Source organism: Dipteris shenzhenensis, chromosome 4 (assembly GCF_047967505.1).
Source record: "Dipteris shenzhenensis isolate YYH24624 ecotype China chromosome 4, Dip_SZ_1.0, whole genome shotgun sequence".
Classification (NCBI taxonomy): domain Eukaryota; kingdom Viridiplantae; phylum Streptophyta; class Polypodiopsida; order Gleicheniales; family Dipteridaceae; genus Dipteris; species Dipteris shenzhenensis.
In genome coordinates, this window is record NC_141599.1 from 49,055,919 (window position 1) to 49,076,784 (window position 20,866).

Consider the following 20,866-nt stretch of genomic DNA (forward strand, 5'->3'; position numbering starts at 1 on the left):
GTTCATCATTTGGACTATCCTTTGGGTTGGTCGATTACTCGTCGCCAACAAGCTGACTGGATATTAGCAAAATTGGAAAAAATGGTTGAATATTGGAAGCTGACAACATGGCCTCTACATGTCAGATTACGAATTATTCAATCGATTCTGGTAGCTTATATTCAATTTTACTTGCCTCTGATAAAGTTCAGCAAGGCAAAACTTTCTTCTTTTATGTCCACCGTTTAGGAAACTTTTATTTGAGCAAGGCAAGAAGAGTTTGAGTTCACTCTCGCTATAGCATCTCTGTTCGCTAGAAATGCACATGGGGTTAAATATCCTTAACATTCAAGTGCATATTCTTTCCCACAACCTTCACTATCGATCCCCAGTCTTGCGTGCTTATGGGATTCAAGGCCAGGAGGTCTCCCAGATTGAGATTTATGACACATTACCTCCATCCCATGCACACTCGCTATTGTCGCCAAAGGATAGTGTCCGGGAGATGGTCTCCAACATCATTGCTTGAAACATGTGGGTCGCCCAATGTAGTCATGTGATGGTGGGCCAGTAGGTCCCATCTATTGCTACCTAGTCACCATTTGGCAGGACATCATTTTCACTTTGCGCACCATCTGGGAGCATAGTACTCCAGGTTCATGTGCGGCCGCCACAAGGCGGGAGCGCATTTGCAAGGCTTGGCCTGTAGGCATGTTTTACACACTTTCCGCAAATGGTACTCGTTGGATGTATAAACTGCCACCCTGGCTATTAGCCCATGTTTTGGAGAGATCCGAGGCAGTGAGCTGGGCTCCCTGGAAACAGGTTTGGTTGACATCCAGTTTCTTTTCTTTCATCGTACATTATCATCGTTAGCTCCGGTTGGAAGCTAACTTGTATGGTGTTTTCAAGCATTAACATTTTTTCTCTCAAGGGGGGAAAAAACGAGGTTCAAAGGCATACAAGAAAATTACTGACAATGCAGGAAGGAAGAATGGGAGGATCAAGGCAAAGAGCAGACAGGGCAAGGTGAAGAGGACGTGCGTGAGGATCAGAGGGTAGACAGAAGCAATGAATGAGGGTGGAGAGGATCTATGGCAGGTAACAAGTAGATTTATCCAAGTTACTACTATGGTTTGCACATGCACATATGTCACAATTGAAATTTTGCAAACCCCACAAGTTGTTATGATAGAGATGTACTCCCGATGTAATTGTTGGGATATTTATGATCAAGGGCTTACTCTAGGGTGCATGTGTGCATCTAGTAGCAGTCAGGTGTTTTGGCTCCTTCATGCTCTTTCAAATCAGCGAAGCTTGATCTCACAGATAGCCCTTCTTCTTCCCTTCAGCTGGATCTTCTATGCCAGTTATGTTCAGCCTCTATTACAGATGTTCCTTCATTGGGTTCCCCTTTGTTTGTTCTTTGGATTCTGCCTTTCAGGTTTCAGGTCTTCGACAGGTTCAACTGTTTGGGGTCTGTCTCTACTTATGGGCAGAGTTCTTTCTGCAGCTCATCTTCGTCGGTGGGCTGAAGCAGCAGTGGGTTCGGATTGTATTTCCTCCTTTGTCTTTCTGGGCAAAGGGTTTTATTATGCTCACTGTTCTTCAACTGATGTGGTGGAGCGACTTGTCAATCGTGCTGGTGTTCTTGGGGCTGGTTTCTTTGCTTATGCGATGCCCTGGGATCCACTTTTTGATCCATCTGCTACCCTTCTGACACACTGTCCGGTCTGGATTACTCTCAAAGTGCTGCCTGTGCCTCTTATTCAGCATCTTCCTACTCTTGCAGCACTTTTGGGGAGGCCTCTTCATGTTCCGCGACATGAGTTCTTGCAATCTTCCCGTGATGTTCGCCTTTGTGTTTTGTGGGATATGATGCAGCCCGTGCCATCTACTTTGGATCTTGATTTGGGATTTGCCCATCCGATGCGCATCAGGCTGCACTTTGCATCTTTTCCAACTGCATGTTATCGGTGCCGACAAGTTGGTCATTTTGCACGTGATTGTCCTTCTACATCCAGGACTACTCGTGACTACTCGTGCTCCTTCAGCTATCAAGGTTACTCTCCCTTCTCCTCCAGTTTCTGCTACAGCTTCATTGGAGAAGCCTTCTTCTACTGCTCCGAAGCACTACAGGAGGAAGGTAGATAAATCTTAGGTCAATCTTCCTCTTGCTAAAGAAGCTTAGGAATGTACCCCTGTTGTGCACCATCATCCTTCTTCTCCTCACGATATGGATGTGCCCCTTGCAGAGGGGATCATACAGGATGCTTCACATGCTCTCTCTCAAGTTGATATCCCGATTGAAGCTAACATGCTGACTCATGATTTATCTAATGCAGCTCTTTCATCCAATACTCCTTCTTCAGAGAGTACAGATATTGATCCCGTTCTTATGACTGTGAAGATTGTGCCAGAGTCTCTTTCTATTCAGGATACAGATGTTTCTTTTTCTCTGGAGTCTTTTCATCCTATGTTGCAACAAGTTTTTGACCCTGTGATTCAAAAATTCAGACTTCCAGCTTATAGTAAGAAGAATCACAAGGGCAAAAAACAAGTGGTTTTCATTGATGGTGCAGTCTCTTCACTGCATCAATTTTTACAAAGCAACAATCTGAAACTGGAGGATGTTTTGTTGATTCTCCTCCAGTTTGATCTTGTAACTTTTTACTTGGCTGCCTCATGAATTTTGCTCTGAGGCTTTACTTGTAAATTTTTTCTTTGTACTTTTTGGTGGGTTTTACCTCTTTTTGGGGTTTCCCACACAGAAATAAAAGATTTCACTAAAAAATGTGTGTGTGTGTGTGTGGAAAGCTAGGAATCACAGAGTCTTTGGTGATCCAGTTTTTTTTTTACTTTTCTCTTTTTCCGTCATTCCTTGCAGCAATCGCTCTTCGATTGTTTGCAAACTCACTGCATAGATCAGGATGTATATTTGTCCTACATGGAAATTTTTGCTTGATGTACTAATTCCGCTTACCAGTTTTTTCTGGCTAGCTATCTTGTAATATAAAGCACTCAAAGATTTCACTTTTAAAAAAAAGTATGTGTGTGTGTGTAGTGAAGCACACTTAGTGCTATCTAGAATCATGACACAAGTAATGATGCAATAGAAGGCGCTGCCCTCTTCAGGACGTGCCGATGATTTAGGAAGTCCCTATGATGTAGGTCTGATTGCCTTTGATGTAGGAGAGGCGCCTATGATCTAGGTCACCCTCTCTCCCACTCTATAAATGAGAGGCTTCTCTCTCACAATCAATGGAACACACTTTTGGATTCTTCTTGTGTTCTCACCTCTTGTCATGATGCATCTCTTCTCTCCCACCACTCCCCAATATGTGGTATCAGAGCTCTAGGTTCTAGAAAACACTTTAGTCCCCTAGTTGTCACATCCTTATCTTCTTCCCATCTCTCTCTTTCTTCATATTTTCTTCCCTCTTCTGCCCCAATTTTCGCTTAAGCTTGTTCTCCCTCGTTCCTACACCATTTCCTGATCCCTTTCAGCTGTAGTTTCCCCTTGATAGGGCACACCTCTCGCTCAGAGAAATTAGAGAAATATCCTCTCTGCTGCCCATGCCGACACTTACTCTGCCTGGCGACCTCACGTCAAATTCTCCTTGCTGGAGACGAATTTCTCCTAGCCCTCCTAGCTGTTGTTGGGCGACCCTTTGAGGAAGATGCTGATGAACTTTGAGCACCAATGCTCCAGTGGATGAGGAGAAATAGACAAAAAACCATTCGGGCTTGCTTAAGCTCTCCTGGGTGACATTGCGTCATTTTGTACCTGTCCATTTGCTAATGGCCCTGGGCTGGTATACAAGCTTCACTGTCTTTAAAATCCCTCTCAAATTTGAAGGAACATGGTGGAGAGGGAGAGAGAGAGGGTAGGCTAGGAAGAAAGAAGATAATACTCAAATGGAAACATAATGAAAGTGAAAGGAAATGGAATGAGCAATAGACCAAAATAGAAAGACTGACATTGATAAAGCTTGATGTAGACTCCTTGATGTGTGTTGATGTGGCACGTGGCACTCACACATAAGACTCTACTAACACTCCTAGTAGAACACACTAAAAAACACACTCAACTTGACTTCATGTTCTAACACCCCCCCATGAAGGAAAGGTGAGGGACTATTGGAATGGAACCAAGAACAGAACAAGACAATGACGGACTACTAATACATGCACCCCATGTAACTCAGAGGCTAAAGTCTGAGCGTGTTCAGAGGTTGATCCAAGCACTCTCATGGCATGAGCTCAACATGACTTAGAGGCTCAACATGACTTAGAGACTCAATATGAAGGAAAGGTGAGGGACTACTAGAATGGAACAAAGAATAGAGCATGACAATGATAGACTACTAATCTGTGCACCTCATGTAACTCAGAGGCTAAAGTCTGAGCATGTTCAGAGGTTGATCCAATCACTCTTATGGCATGAGACTTAACATGACTTAGAGGCTCATGTCTTAGCATGGCTACATAACCAGCTCATAGGTCTAGGAATATACCAACATCTTGGAGCTCGGCCATGCCTGATAAAAAGACCCTATCAAAGCCAATATATGGCTCCCACAACACATCCCTCTCCTGGCTCCAAAACGGGGTGACATAGAGCCATATACCATAGATAGCAAAACATCATTTTAGGAGGACTATCCAAGGCTGCGAACCTTTATTGATTCAAAGAGATTATTACATTCAATTTTTTCAGGACTAGCCAACGTAGAGCACCCATATACATCAAGCTCATGAACATATTTTAGAAGACATATTCATCATCCTCATCTACCTCCTGAGGGAAGGATATATTTCAGAGATCAGCAGTGAGAGCAAAAGTTGGTGTCTAAGAAAAAGTGTTTCTTTGGAATAGGCCGGTTTTTTCTTTCAGTTGGTTTTTCCATACTCAGCACCTTCGGGGCTGCTGTTTTGTATGAAGTCTTTCAAGCATTAATAGAAGGTTCGTTTCTTTGGGAAAAAAAAAAGAGTTGGTGTCAGAGTGTCATCTTCTTCTTCTTCACTCTAGTGGCAGCTGCAACCAAGTTAGCATGCTGCTCCTTGGATTGTCGTCTGGCAAGCTTTTGAAAACAACGGTCCTCTATATGGCCAAGCTTCTTACAGTATGTATATTTAAAAGGTTTGAAAGATTATTTACCCTTGGAATATAATGCCTGCTCCTTAAGGGCATCTTTGTGCCTTCATTCATGATCGAGAAGCATTGCAACCATTTCATCAAAGGACATATCCCGTGCTACTCGAAGCGCTGGTATGATATCATGAAATTGAGGAATATCCTCAATGCTAGAAAGGAGGACAGCCACCTGATCATCTTCTCCAACAGGGGCCTTCAAAGTAGCAAGTCGGGTGAGAGGGATCCCATATGATTCAAATGAGCATTAAGAGAATCTTCATGCTTCATATGGAGCTTAAAGAATTTTTGTCTGATAATACTTAAATGGAAACATAATGAAAGCGAAAGGAAATGGAAAGGAGCAATAGACCAAAATGGAAAGACTGACATTTATAAAGCTTGATGTAGGATCCTTGATGTGTGTTGATGTGACACACAAGTACAATCGTATATAGAATAGATATACACTAGAATACCAAAGTGTGTATGGGATATCTTTCAATATGACACATGGCACTCACACATAAGACTCTACTAGAACTCCTAGTAGAACACACTAAAACAAACTCAACTTGACTTCATGTTCTAACAAAATTTGCTTCAGGATGAGGTCTCCACTTTTCTTTGTTGTTACACTACAATTTTGGACAGTTTTGGTGATTGGATGCTTGATGCAAGCTTGAAAGAGTGTTGAGGACGATTTACTGTCAGTAAACTTTCAGTTACTTATGTTTATTCAAAATGCCTAGCTCTTGTTTCTCTTCTAATGCTTCATATGTAAAGTAAAAGAAAAGAAGAAGAAAGAAACACCTAGATATGTCAATAGGAAAGTGACAAAACTTGTGAAAAAAATGCCATACTAGGATTCTCTGATTTCATTGCTTGCAATATGCACTTGTATGGCTGAGATTTATAGCCATTTGTAAGAGAGTAGACACTGCCTAATCATAAAGGTAAGACCCTCTCATGGCTATCTTTAAAATAGACAAATTCAATGGCCAAGGCTTCCATACTTAGCAAATGAAATTTAAATTTGTGCTTATGAAGGAGAATTTGTCAGACTTAGTCAAGCCAGGGAATCCATTTGGTCCAAATAAAGGGTTCACATAAAAGGTCTGAGAGAAATCTGGAGTTTTCACACAAGCAATCTCTCCCAACACTTCCTTCACTCTATTGAACACTGCTTCACAATCCTCACTCCATTGCAGAGGTTCTTCTTTCATAGCTTGTTGCAAAGGATATAACAGCCGAGAGACTAAATGTATGAATCTTGTCATATACTTCACTTTCTGCACAAAAGTCTGAAACTGTTTAGATGTAGAGGGAGCTGGAAGTAAGATAAGGTCTTTCACGTTATCTGGATCAGGCTCAATGCCGTTTTGAGACACTATATATCCCAATAACTTTACTCTGGAGCATCCCAAATGACACTTTCGTGGATTGAATTGTCCTCCTGGTTCATCCATTATGTGGCACACTTGATCCAGCCTCCATGCATGCTCTCTCTTGGAACTGTACACACATATAATATCCAGAAATGCTCTCACAAATTTATCAACGAAAGGGGCTAACACTTCATCAGTATCCTCCTGATACCATGCCGGTGCATTCTTTAATCCAAATGGAACTACTCTGTAACAAAAGCAACTCCAGGGTGTGATGAATGTAGTTTTGATTTGATCTTCCTCTGCAATTGAAATCTGGAAGTATCCAGAATATCCATCACACACACTGTACTTTTCATATCTTGCCACTCTGTCCAATATATCATCAATAAAAGGAAGAGGATAATGATTGCTTTTTGTTCCCGCATTGAGAGGTTTGTAATCATTGCATACTCTCCATCCTCCTGTGTACTTAGGAATGATTACCACTGGATTGCCCCAATCTGAATGCTCCACTGGATAAATCAGCCCCGCTTTGAGCAACTTATTTAACTCCTCTCTTAGCACAGGCAAAAGCTCTCTGTGTGTCCTCCTCAATTTCTCAAAAACAGGCCTGCTACCTTCTTTTAGCTCAATGTACATTGGCTCACATCTGAAACCCCTGATCTCTTCATGTGAGGTAATAACCAGCTTTGGATACTGATGGATGACCTTCATATACTCCTCCTCCTCCACTTCTTCCAGACTCGAATTCAGCATGGACATCAATATCTCTTCTCTCTCTGTCTGGGAAGGTGGGGATTGCATCAAGTTATCCATGTCTTCAAGCTTACTCTCCTCCTTAGCTTCTTGTATCTCTGCTAAGAGACTGCGAGGGATTTGGCATTCAAAATTTCCTCTTCGACAACAGGTTTTCTTGTGGAGAGTCTTGCTAGGGATTCTTCCTTCTGGGCAGATTTTGGTACACAAGCATATAGCTCCGACAGTTTGCCGCAGATGTTTGGCTCCGTGGGAATCAATGCCTCATCTTCTTTGGCATTGCTCCCACACACGTGAGTTTTTGGAGTTCCTTGGGCAATATTTGAGAACCAAATTTCTAAATGCTACTTTTGGAGAAAAAAAAAAGGCTTTTCAGGATTCACCCACCTAGATGGGAGTTTGATTTATTTTTCAATTGGATTCGCTATTGGGTACTCTGGACTCTATGGAAGGACAGAAATCATAGAGTCTTTGGTGATCCAACCTTTTCACTTTTCTCTTTTTTCAGCCACTCTTTGCAGCAATCCTTTTACGATTGTCTGCAAACTCAGTACATAGACAATGATGTACACTTGTTATATTTTGAGATATTCTCTTGATATATTTGGGCACTTTCCCCTTTTTGGGATAGTGACTATGTAATATATCGCAAAAGAAATTTCACAAAAAATGTGTGTGTGTGTGCGTATGTGTGATTATCAGGATTCGGCATCGTTGCCCTGCTTGGGTAGAAGTTGTGGATTTTCCTCAATGCTTGTCTTCTCTTCTACCTAAAATTGCAGCTTCCCTCGGTAAGGTGGTTTGTCCACTGCGACCCAATGAAAATTCGAATCGCTTCTGCATTTTGTGGGACACAGATCATCCCACTCCAGCTTCATATTCGGTCACTTTTAATAATGTTTCCATGGGGAGTGTCTTTTCCAAGCTCAAGTGGGGGCTGTTTGCATGTGCTTGCTTTGAATGCAAGCAATTTGGGCACATGGCTTCACAATGCCCTTCCCAAGCTCCACGGATGTCAGTGCAGGCTGAAATGGTTCAGCCTTTGAATAAGAATGCAAATGCCTCTTTTGTGGTTCAGCCTTTGAATAAGAATGCAAATGCCTCTTCTGTGGTAAAAAACAAAGGGGTCAAACAGTTTTTCTCTGTTCAAGACAAAGGCAAAGCCCCGGCTGTCTCAAATGGTAATGCTTCTCTTCCTGTGCCTTTGTCCTCTCCACCTCAAGGGAAGGACAAAAATTTGAGTGACGGATGGCAAACTCCTCGCAAAGTGATCTCCCCCAGGCGACCTTTGCCTTCTCGTGGTGCATCCTCTCATGAAAACACCTGCTGAAAACTCTGGTATTGGCTTTACCTAGGCTGCTGTGACTGCAAATCGGACCTTGTTTCCTAAAGAGGAAGTTTTTGCACTTTTGTCCTCTCCTCAGGCTGATGCTTCATCCCAGGAAAGAGGCCTAGACATTGAGGTGGAAATGCAGACGTAGACAGCCCGTTAGTTGCTGTACATACCTGTCCCATAACTATAAATAGGCTTGATCATCTGAAGTGTGTTACTCTCAATGTACAGGGAATATGTGATGGTCACAAATGGAAAGTGGTCAGGATGCATATCAGCCAATTGCAGCCTGATATAATTGCTTTGCAAAAGCATAATCATCATACGTAAGCTGGTCAGATAGGCCATTTTGCTGGTTATGATATCTTCTATGCTGGAGAGCACTCCTTTTCTGGCGTGCTTGCTTTTTTTGTAAAGCACGACCTTCAACCTGTTGTGGCTCTCAATGATCGCCATGGTAGATGGATTATTGTTCAATGCCTTGTTCAAGGGGAAATTTTTTAATTTGCATCGGTTTATGCCCCCCAATCTTCATGCATAGCTATCCATGGTGACAAAATGCCTTCATTTGTGGTGACTTTAATAATGCCCCTCAATCGGGTGACAACACCTCAGGCCACACTCATATGTTGGCTTCTGAAACCAGGCATGGTATGACTTTTTGCTTCAGTTGCGCCTGGTTGATCTTTGGAAGGAATTACAGCCCATGTTTTTGAGCTACACCTTTCAGCATAATGCTCGATCTTCTTATCAGGCACACTTGGACAAATGGTATCAGGTTGTGATCCACAGCATTGTGATGCCTTTACTGGTCAAATTCGGGTTGATCATGCTTTCACACATTCGGATCATGCTCCTCTTTGGTTGAGGCTTTCCTTACATGAATTTTCCACTGACAGATTGCCTTGCCGAAGGCTCTTGCTGATTAATAATAGTTATTTGGAGCATGCTGACTTTAAAGCCTTGGTCTCTGATGCTATTCAGCCTCTCTCTCGTCAGATATACATTGGTTTGAATTATGCTTGGCAGGCTTTTGTTGCTCGGGTGCAAGCAGTTATTCAGGATTATGGCAAATCCTATATGCAAGCCACAAGGGAGAATGTAGCACATGCTAAATTTACTTGTCAGAGTTTGACTGAGCTTGCTCATCTTCACCCTTTGTCTTTAGAGAAAAGCATGCTCTTATGCTCTTCAATCCAATGATCACAGAAAGCTTGCTAAATGGGAAACCCGATCCAAACAATGGGCTTTTTTGGATAAAGGCTGCTCTTCCAAGCAATTTTTTAAGAGCTTACACTACAAAAGACAGACTGCCAATATCTGTCGGCTCCGGATGCCTGATGGTTCTTGGTCAACATCTCGTTCAGAGCTTGCTGATTTATGTGTGCAGCACTTCTCCACTCATATTGGACATGTGGATACTCTTTCTCCTCAGGTTGTGTCTGCACATCAGCTTCTTTTGCAGCATGTTCATCCAATTCTGTCTAATGCTCAGGCTTTGGAACTTGAACATCCCTTCACTGAAAGGGAATTGTCTGATGCACTGATGGCAGATGGAAATCTCTAGGATGGGATGGTCTCACTGTTGAATTCTTTCTTGCTTTCTGGGATCTTCTTAAATTCAAACTACTGCAAATGGTAAATGCAGCATGGCAAAATCAGCAAATGCCTGTGTCATGGAAAAAGGGTCTTCTCAAGCCGATTCCAAAGAAGCAGCTATGTGATTCACTTGGTAATTGGAGGCCAATCACGCTCATGCCAGTCATTTACAAGATCATTGCCAAAATGGTGGTTAATCATATTAAAGGTTATTTGCATGATGGGTTGCATCCCTCCCAATATGGCTTTGTTCCACATCGCCATATCACAGATAACATTGCCAATGCTTATATTGGGATTGAATATGCCAAATACACGTAGCAGGATGTTCTAATCTTGCAGCTAGATATTGCAAAATCTTTTGACACAGTTCAATGGGATTTCATCTTGCAAACTATGCGAGCTTTGGGGTTTGGACCAAAATGCAGCAGGTTATTAATGGCTTTATAGAGATAGCAATGCGGCTTGCATCCTTTCTGGGGATATCTTTGATGAGTGGACTCTTTGTTGTTCAGTCCACCAGAGATGCCCTCTCAGTGCTTTACTGTATGCCATTGCTACTCATCCTATGCTACAATATATTGATCATCTTATGGCTAAAGGATCACTTAATGGCTTGGAATTGGATGCTAATCACAACATGGTGACTCAAGCTTAGGTTGATGATTCTTTTTTTACCCCGAAGAATACGCCCCATGATCTCGGTGCCTTGATGCAGGCCCTTTCTGTTTATGGTTTGGCAGCTAGTCTCCATGTTAATTTTCAGAAGTCTAAGCTACTCCCTTTGCATTCCAAAGACTGGCATAGTCTCTTGCCCACAGGGGAAAAATGTTGCTGCTTTTTTCGCAAGGTGATCAGCCTTGGGCTCTTATGATTAGATCTCTCGTCACTCTATTTCTGCGTTTGGTCCTTGGCAACTCGATCAATGGGATTTCTTTTTTGGCTGCATTGATGGCGCTTTCCCTGGCTGCCCTTTTGTCTCCCGCCTGCTTCTTGACTCCTGCTTCTTGACTAGAAGCATGTTCTTTCTCATCTGGAATGGAATGAACGGCAGTCTTTGTTTGGGAATTCTTTGAGAGCTGAAAGCATTCACTGGTCGAAAGTCTTTCAGCCTACCTTGGCTTTACAGGAACCTTGACGTTCCAACTTTGTCTCGTTTAAAGGCATCACCTCGGTTGCTGATGTTATAGATGATGCTGGTACTATGCTTTCTTTTTCTCTGGCAGCCACTAGATATGGATTGGGCTCTCATTATTGTCCTTTGTGGCAACAAATTACTTCTATGCTTTCGCCTTTTGTTCCGATTCCTCCTTTGGAACTCCAGGACCAGCTGGAAGATTGGACTTTGACTTCTCTAGGGTCCTCTTCTCGTCCTGTGAGGCTATCTCAGATTACTGTGCCTGCACTGTATAAAATCGTTTGCCTCAACCTTGGGTTTCAAAGAGAGGTGATTCTGTTTGGTGAATGCATCGCCCAGCCAAGTGGTGGAGGAAAAGATTACAACAAATTTGGGCCTATAAAGTACCGCTTCAGCAACAGGTTTTCTTTTGGCGAGTTCTTTTGGGAGTGTTTCCATCTGGACAGCTATTAGCTCATCGACACATTGCTCCTGGCCTTTGCCACAGATGTTCTGCTTCTTTAGAGATGTGTGTGCCTCACTTGTTTTGGCATTGTCCGTGTTCTCGTGAGTTTTTTTATCTGCTTCGATAGCGCCTGTGAGCTAGATTCCCATGTGTTGCATTTGAGAAGTTCTTTTGGCTATTTGAGTTTCATCCATGTAGACCAGAGTTTCATCTTTTCTTTATTTGGGTTCGCTACTGGGCACTATGGACTTTATGGACATATAGGAATTATAAAGTCTTTGGTGATCCTACTTTCTCTCTATTTGGCTTTTTCAGGCATTCTCTGCAGCAATCTTTCTTTGATTGCTTGCAGACCCACTACATAGATCATGAGGTCTTTTTGGCATATACTGAAATTTTCAGTTGATGTAATTGTAGCACCTTGTTTTGAGGTTGCTACTCATATAATATAATCAATCAAAGATTTCACCCAAAAAATATGTGTGTGTGTGTGTGTGTGTGTGTCTTTCAGGTGTGAGAGAGAGAGATCAAGTGGTGTGTGTGTGTGGGTGAGAGAGAGAGGAGAAAGGACCTGCAGCCGTTGCTCTAGCCTTCCCATCAGCTCCAGAGCCTCCCCCAACCAGCCCTTTTGCTTCAGCTACCTATTGCGCTACATCAGAGCTCAAAAAAAGGCGATTTGAAGCTTCAAATACCTGCTGTACAGCCCGCCACACTTCCGTCGTAAGGTGTACGGCATGTACAGCTTGTCTTGCCTTCTTCAGGTTGCTTCTGTCAGTTGACTTCCTGCTCTTTGGGTCGATTTTATGCAGGGTTTGGTGCACGGACCGCCCTATACGCTGGTTTTGAAGGCTCTCTACTCCCCTTTCCTCTCCTCTTGGGTTTCCGGGTCCTATGTACTTTTTCCATCACCAAAATCCTCACTCTTTTTCTGAAATTTAGTTCATCTGGAAATTTTTACTGGTTTTTTTCTCCTTGTCCTCTACAGAACTTGTTTTTTCTTTTCTCTCGATCCCTACATCTCTCTTTCTCCTTCTTCTCCTCACAAATACACTATTTTCCTCTTCTTTGTGGGCTGTTTTTTTGGGACTGTTTTTTTCTCTACTATCACTTCTCAGGTACCTCCTTTTTGGGTTCCATCTTCTTCCAAAGACATGGCTGAATATCCCTATGAAAAAACTTTTGAAAAGGATCGATCAGTTCAATGCAAAAAGTAAAAGTAGGCTGAGGGTCAGCATGACCCAGTGCATGATTTTGTTGAGGCACAACTGTTTTACGATGTCATGCATGAAGGATTTGCACACAAGGAAAGAGTGGAAAGACTTTGTTCCATCCGTTGGTCTCATGGTTGAAGTGGATGAAATTGTGAATCCAGTTAGAGAATATGCCAAAAATGTAGTTATTTTATTTTTCCCAGGTCGGATGCCACCTGCTGTAGAGGTAGGCAACTGGTTGACCTGCACACTGGCTGGCTCGTTTGTTCGGAAGGTACACTATGCAGCCAGAGGTTTTTTTGAGGTCATTATGGTAGATGAGATTCACAGGCAAATGCTTTTGGAACATTCGCCTCTCTTTTTTGGGCAGCAAATGGTGCATGTTTTGTCACCCACACGGGATTTTCAAGCTTTGATCCGACATCGATGTCCATTCTGGGTTGAAGTTGTAGACTTCTCGCAATGCATGGCTTCACTCTTGCTTGAAATTGCAGCGACTTTAGGCAAAGTGGTTTGCCCACCAAGGCCCAATGGCAACTCAAATCGATTTTGCATTCTCTGGGATACTGATAATCCCACACCAGAATCTTATTCAGTCACAGTGAACAATGTTGACATGGGAAGTGCTTTTTATAAATTGAAATAGGGATTATTTGCAGGGGCTTGCTTTGATTGTAAAAAATTTAGGCACATGGCTTTGCAGTCCAATGAGTCAGCATAAAATGCCTCCTACCACTTTGCTTGTTCAAATGCCCATTAAGGATGCTCCTGCCTCTATTGGGATTAAAAATAAAGGTAATAGACAGTTTTTTGTGAATCATAATAAAGGCAAAGCTCCAGTGGTTTCAAATGGGACTGTTTCTTCCCCTTCACCTCCTGCTATTCAACCCTCAACAAAAGGACTGAAACCTCCGATTGATGGATGGCAAAGTCCAAGAAAAGTTATTTCCGTTCGATGACCTCCACCCCCTCGCACTTGGAATGGTGCATCTTCTAGTGGAAACTCCCCAGAGGTCAATTCAGGAATTGGGATCACATGGGCTGCAGTGACAGCTAGCAGAACCCTCTTCCCTGAAGAAGAGGTTGCTGCTTTGCTGTCCACTCCTCAAGCGGATATTTCTTCTCAGGGAAGAGGCCCTGACCCTGAGGTAGAAATACAGGGTTGACATCCTCAAGCGGATATTTCTTCTCAGGAAAGAGGCCCTGACCCTGAGGTAGAAATACAGGGTTGACATCCTAAAGGTTGCTGCTGTACATAGCTGTTATTTTCCTATAAATATCTGTAAATATGACTGCTCATATCAAATGCTTTACACTTAATGTTTAGGGGATGTGTGACAGTAGGAAATGGAAATCAGTATGGCTGTATATCAATAGATTTCAGCCTGACATAGTGGCATTACAAGAACACAATCAACATGTTTATGCAGGAAAGACAAGTCATTACTGTGGCTATGATATCTTCTATGCTGGAGAGCATTGTTTCTCAGGTGTAGTCTTTCTGATCAAGCATGAGCTTCAGCCAGTTATTGCTTTAAATGACAACCAAGGCAGATGGATTATTCTTCAATGCATCATTCAAGGCGAGGTGTTTGAATTTGCCTCTATCTATGCACCTCAATCTTCTCGGGATAGAACTACAATTTGGCATGCCATGCAACAATATCCATGGAGATATCATGCCTTTATATGTGGGGATTTCAATAATGCTCCGCAACAGGGTGACAATACATCAGGACATACTCATATGTTAACCTCTGAAAGGCATGCATGGTCTCAATTACTGATGCATCTTGATTTGGTTGATCTTTGGAAGGAATTGCAGCCTTTGTCACCAGGCTACACCTTCCAACATAATGCCCTTTCTTCTTATCAGGCACGTCTGGATCGCTGGTATAGTGTAGCTCCGCAACAAAATGATGATTTTACATGCAAAATGTGGATTGACTATGCCTTTGTGCATTCAGATCATGCACCTTTATGGTTGAGGTTATCTTATTATGATATGCCAAATGATAGACTGCCTCAAAGGCGACATCTGATTGTGAACAATAGCTATTTGCAGCATGTTATTTTCAAGGCCATGGTTACTGAAGCATCTCACTCTCTGTCTTCTCAAAGCCATTTTGATATTGATAATGCATGGGATTCTTTTGTTTCCAAAATGCAAGTTGTAATTAGAGGTTATGGCAAGTATTACATGAAGACTCTGAGAGAAACTGTTGCTCAGGCCAAATTGACTTGTCAAGACCTCATTGAACTCAGCCATCTTCATCCATTGTCCTTGCATAAGCAAACAACACTATGCCAAGCCAGACACTGTCTTTAAATCAATGATCACAGGAAACTGGCTAAATGGGAGACTAGAGCAAGGCAAAGAGCTTTACAGATAAAGGCTGCTCTTCCAAACAATTTTTTAAAAGCTTGCATCAGAAGAGATTAAAATCAAACATTTGCAGGGTGCTTCTGCCTGATGATTCATGGACTACATCACGGTCACAGCTTGCTTCTGTTTGTGTACATCATTTCTCTCAGCAGTTTGGTTCTGTAGATCCTCCCTCGCAACAGGTTCTGTCTGCAAGAAATTCACTTTTACAGCATGTTTCTCCTATTATTTCCACTACTCAAGCTTTGGAATTGGAGAAACCTTTTACTGAGAGGGAATTATCAGATGCAATCAAATCGTGTGGTAGATGGAAATCTCCAAGATGGGATGGTCTTACAGTTGAGTTTTTTCTAGAATATTGGCCTCTTTTGAAGCATACATTGCTGCATATGGTGAACTCTGCTTGGCAAAATCAGAAAATGCCAGACACATGGAAGAGAGGTCTTGTTAAACTCCTTCCAAAAAAGCAAATTTGTGAATTTTTGGCTGATTGGAGACCTATCACGCTTATGCCAGTGATTTACAAGGTCACTACCAAAATGATTGTTGATCGGCTAAAAGGTTATTTACATGATGGGTTGCATCCTGCGCAATATGGTTTTGTTCTGCGTAGGCATATCACAGATAACATTGCTAATGCTTATGTTGGAATCAAGTATGCCAAATATATGCAGCAGGATGTTTTGCTATTGCAAGTTGATATTGCCAAAGCCTTTGATACTGTTAAGTGGGACTTTATTTCATCAACTATGAGGCATTGGGATTTGACACAAAAATGCATCAATTGGCTATATCAAGATAGTAAAGCTACCTGCATACTTTCAGGGGATATTTCTACAACTTGGACTCTTGGTTGTTCTGTTCGGTAAGGATGTCCCCTCAGTGCTTTACTTTTTGCCATAGCCACTCATCCCATGCTTCAATATATGGACCACCTTTTGGACACTGGCATGTTGCACGGATTGGAAATTCCTGGCAACCGTAGCATGATCGCTCAAGCATATGCTGATGATTCTTTCTTTACTCCAAAAAATACTCAAAGCGATCTCTCCGTGATTATGCAGGCTCTTTCTACATATGGTTTGGCTGCTGATCTTTGTGTCAATTTTCAGAAATCAAAATTATTGCCGTTGCATGCTAAAGACTGGCATAGTCTTTTGTGGCCTGGGGAAATTGTTCCAACTTCTTAATTGATTCGATATCTTGGCTATCCTCTAGGTTGGGGGCTCACTCGTTCTCAATAAACTGATTGGGTGCTCACAAAGTTGAGGGCAAAACTTGAATATTAGAAGCTTGCAACTTGGTCATTACATGTTTGTTTGCGAATAACGCAATCCATTTTGATAGCATACATACAATTCTATCTGCCTCTCATCATGTTCACAAAGGCAGATCTGGTTTCCTTTATGTCTGCTATCATGGAAATTTTCTGGTGTTCAAAAAATGGCAAGAAAAGTCTTAGATTACTCTCTATGCATTGTCTCTGCTCTCCAAAGATGCATGGGGGACTGAACATACTCAATATTCAAATGCATATACTTGCTCACAGGGGGAAAATGATGTTGCAGTTTATGCAAGGGGATCAGCATTGGACTTTCATGATCCGCTCTCTTTTATTGCATATTGATACTTCTGCTTTTGGGCATTGGCAACCTACACAGTGGGATTTCCTATTTGGCTCTATTCAAGGCAAGAGGCTGGCCTTTTGTCTCTCGTTTGCTTCTTGATTGGAAGCATACTTTATTGCACTTGGAATGGAATGGTAGGGATTCTTTGTCGGGAAATTCTTTGATGGCTGAAAATATTTATTGGTCCAAAGTATTTCACCCTCCTTTGGCCATACAAGAACCCAAGCGTTCTTATTTTCTCTCTTTCAAAGGCATTTCTTCTGTGGCGGATGTACTTCAGGATGATGGCACTCTTTCATCTTTTTCTATGGCTACTAGCAAATATGGTTTGGGAGCTCATTATCGTCCTTTATGGCATCAAATTTCAGAAATGCTCCAACCGTTCTTGCCGGTACCTCATTTGGAACTTCAGAATAGGCTTGAGGATTGGACTCTACATTGTTCTTCCTCTTCAGCCCGTCCTTTGAAGCTTTCACATATTTCATCAACACATTGCTCCTGCACTTTGCCACAGATGTTCTGCTTCTTCGGAGACTATGCCTCACTTGTTTTGGCATTGTCCGTGCTCTCATGAGTTTTTTGATATGCTTCGACAGCGCCTGCAAGCGAGATTCCCATCTGTTCCGTTTGGGAAGTTCTTCTGGCTATTTGGGTTTCATCCATCCAGATCGGAGTTTCATATTTTCTCCATTTGGGTTTGCTACTTGGCACTATGGACTTTATGGACATATAGGAATTGTAAAGTCTTTGGTGATCCTACTTTCTCTCTGTTTGGATTTTTCAAGCGTTCTCTGCAGCAATCTTTCTTTGATTGCTTGCCGACCCGCTGCATAGATCATGAGGTCTTTTTGGCATATACTGAAATTTTCAGTTGATGTAATTGTAGCACCTTGTTTTGAGGTTGCTATTCATGTAATATAATCAATCAAAGATTACCCCGAAAAAAGTGTGTGTGTAGTGAAGCACTCTTAGTGCTATCTAGGACCATGACACAGGTGATGAAGCAGTAGAAGACGCCCTCTTTAGGAGGTGCCAATGATTTAGGAAGTTCCTATGATGTAGGGCTGATTGTCTTTGATGTAGGAGAGGTGCCTGTGATCTAGGCCACCCTCTCTCCCACTCTATAAATGAGAGCCTTCTCTCTCACAATAAATGGAACACACTTTTGGTTTATTCTTGTGTTCTCACCTCTTGTCATGATGCATCTCTTCTCTCCCACCACTTACCAACAGTAATATTGAGGTGTTCTTCTGCTAATTTCTTCCACTTGGTCCATGATTCACTGGGACAGTGAGCAGTGGGAGAAACTATATACAACCTATGGGATTATAGCTTATATGTGTTAGAATCAGCAATCTACACGAGGCAGCTATGAGTACCTTGGAAGTCCAGAAGTAGCCAATGGCCAAAGAGATTAAAACTGGCCAGAGAAGAGAATTGATAGTGTAAGGGAAGAAGAAAGGCAGGAAGAGGAGCAGATGAGAAGCTAGGCAAAGACATGAGCTTGCCTAACTGCTGCCACTACAAGCTCGCCCATAGTGTAATCCTGGAATAGTGGAAGAGATTTGGCAGACTCTTTACACAATTCTTGTAATACCATTCTGCTTTACTGGATTTTTAAGAAGCCTCTTCCTCCCCTCCTTTTTCTTTCACCACAAATCAAGGCTTGGGTCCCATCACCATTGCTCTCTTACTGGTCCAAGTCATCGCTTCTCCTATCAAGGCAGTGGATTGCACTACCTTTTTGATAGTTCTTTATTTTCCAACCTTCCAGCAAGTGTACTGCTGGTGGTATTTTGTTGCATTGCTTTCTTCCTTTCTCCACAAGTGCCTTACTCCTTGAAGGTCATTGGAGCTGTTCAGCGTAAGCTATCTCTCACACACTTCTATGTAGCCCAAGCCCTTTGGCCCTCACACAAAAAGAGTCCTACCATGTATGAAACTGGACCATTGGACCAATATTTATCTCTTCCCCCGACACATGCAATCAATGAGTGAAGTTTCTCATGTCTATAGTGATATCCTCAATATATCCTAGATCTGCCACATCCCCCACTCTTAATATCTAATTATATCATCTACAATCTTATCCTATGATTGGAAATGACATCTAGATAACCACCAAGATAAAAGCATCAAGAGGATCTAATCTAAATAGCTTCTAGCAACGAGAAGAAGGATGGGATTTAAAGTGAGGATGAGCTAACACTCCGTTTAAGTCCAAGCAACAGACCCCCAGTCTTCTTGCGAGCTCCAACTTGTGGAGCTGCAAAGTCAATATGTCATATTACAGTCTCAAATTTTTCTTGAAGTGCTAACACACACCCACAGATAATTGAACAGAACAACCAAAGACATTCATGAAGTATCAAAGGGACAATTTCACCTGATCTTCTGGGATTGCTTGTGGTTCTTTGATCAATGTAAGGACAGATACTCGTGCAGCAGGTGGCCTTTCCTTTTGTGCAATTGCTTCAGAAATCGCAGCCTTGAAGGCCAAAATTAAACTCAGCAAAATCTTCTGCAGTTTTCGAGAAAATATAATGGGATTTAAGCTTAGACAGATTACAAGGCTATGAGAGATCGAGTGCCATCACCTGAAGTTCTGGATCGATTTTCATGGTTCGAAAGCTTGTGACATTTGAACCTGTACAAAATGAATGAAGAACTATGTGCTCCACCTGCCAGCAAATTTTTTAAAAAGTTATATATTATCACAAATGCATATTTTATTCTTCTCAATCCATCTACATTCATAATAGGTACAAATTAAGGTGTCCTCAACCTATTGGGATAGGGACAAACTTTCCCAGATACAGATAAAATACAGAATTCGTCATTTACTAGAAAGGGGGTGGTTTTTTGGTTAAGCCACATGGAGAGAATTCCAGCAGCTCCTCTTGAACTTCCACTGCTGCTAGCCCCCCTGTTGGCCTTATTTAGCCTTGTCTTCCTTCCTCGTTCCTTTCCTCTTTTGCTCCTCCTTTGCCGCCTGTGAACATCTTTTGTTTGCTCATGGGCTTCTTTCGACCCCTGTTTTTTTGCTTGATCTTGCCACACCCCCTATGCAATTCTGATACTCACAGTTCAGTCCACTTTCTCATCCTCCCATTGCTATTTCTTCCTGCTCCTACTTCGCTTATTGGTGCCCATTTTTGTGGGCTGCAAAACTGTTTCTGGGCAGTTTTGGCCCTCAATGCCCCTCTTTCGTTACCTCATTTTCTTGAAGGCTGTACAGCTGCCATTGGGAAGTTTTGGCTCCCTTTGGGTCTCAATACCTCCTCAAAATCCTTATGTGCACCCCCATTGCACCCACATTGTGCCTCCTTTTCCGTCTTCAGCTGGGATCTCCTCTGCACCCCCCCCCCCCCCCCCCCCCTGATTTTTCCCATTTTTCAATCCTTTCCTGCCTTTGTCCCTCTTCTTATTTTCCTCACTCTCACTTACCTCGCTCCTCTCAAGAGAGTTTCAATATATAAGGAGGTTGTAGAGATTCCTTGTTTGACTCAAAGGAAAGGATTCTATAAGTGGCCCATTGGTCTAGCCAGAAGAGCTCGAATGGTTGAATCCCAGCCCCATCTAGTCCCCATCGAGGACAAGCGAGAGCTAGAGAATTGTTATGTAGCATGCTTTTTTTTTTTGGGAGACCTCCCTTGAAAAAAAAAAAACCTACGTGGGCTATCCTACCATCCTCACCCTTGAGAAAAGATGGTCTAACATGGGTAATTGTGCTCTAGGTGGAGAAAATCATCCATAAGTTCATAAAATGCTTATGTTAATGCATGTAACTTCACTAAATGGTGCATAAAACATGATTGATATCTAATCATGTCTTGCCATTTGATATGATATGCTACATGACCCAA

At 42.3% G+C, this 20,866-nt stretch overlaps 1 protein-coding gene across 1 annotated transcript in view; it reads right to left on the reverse strand.

Moving 5' to 3' along the window:
- The window catches only part of LOC147902982 (uncharacterized), a 437,346-nt gene that overhangs the window by 236,626 nt on the left and 179,854 nt on the right, over positions 1 to 20,866 (reverse strand). Inside the window, exons 22-23 of the mRNA XM_087373981.1 lie at positions 19,598 to 19,681; positions 19,387 to 19,488 (exon numbers count right to left, since the gene is read on the reverse strand). Of these exons, the coding sequence (XP_087230107.1) occupies positions 19,387 to 19,488; positions 19,598 to 19,681 (186 nt within the window). The remainder of the gene's footprint in view (positions 1 to 19,386; positions 19,489 to 19,597; positions 19,682 to 20,866) is intronic.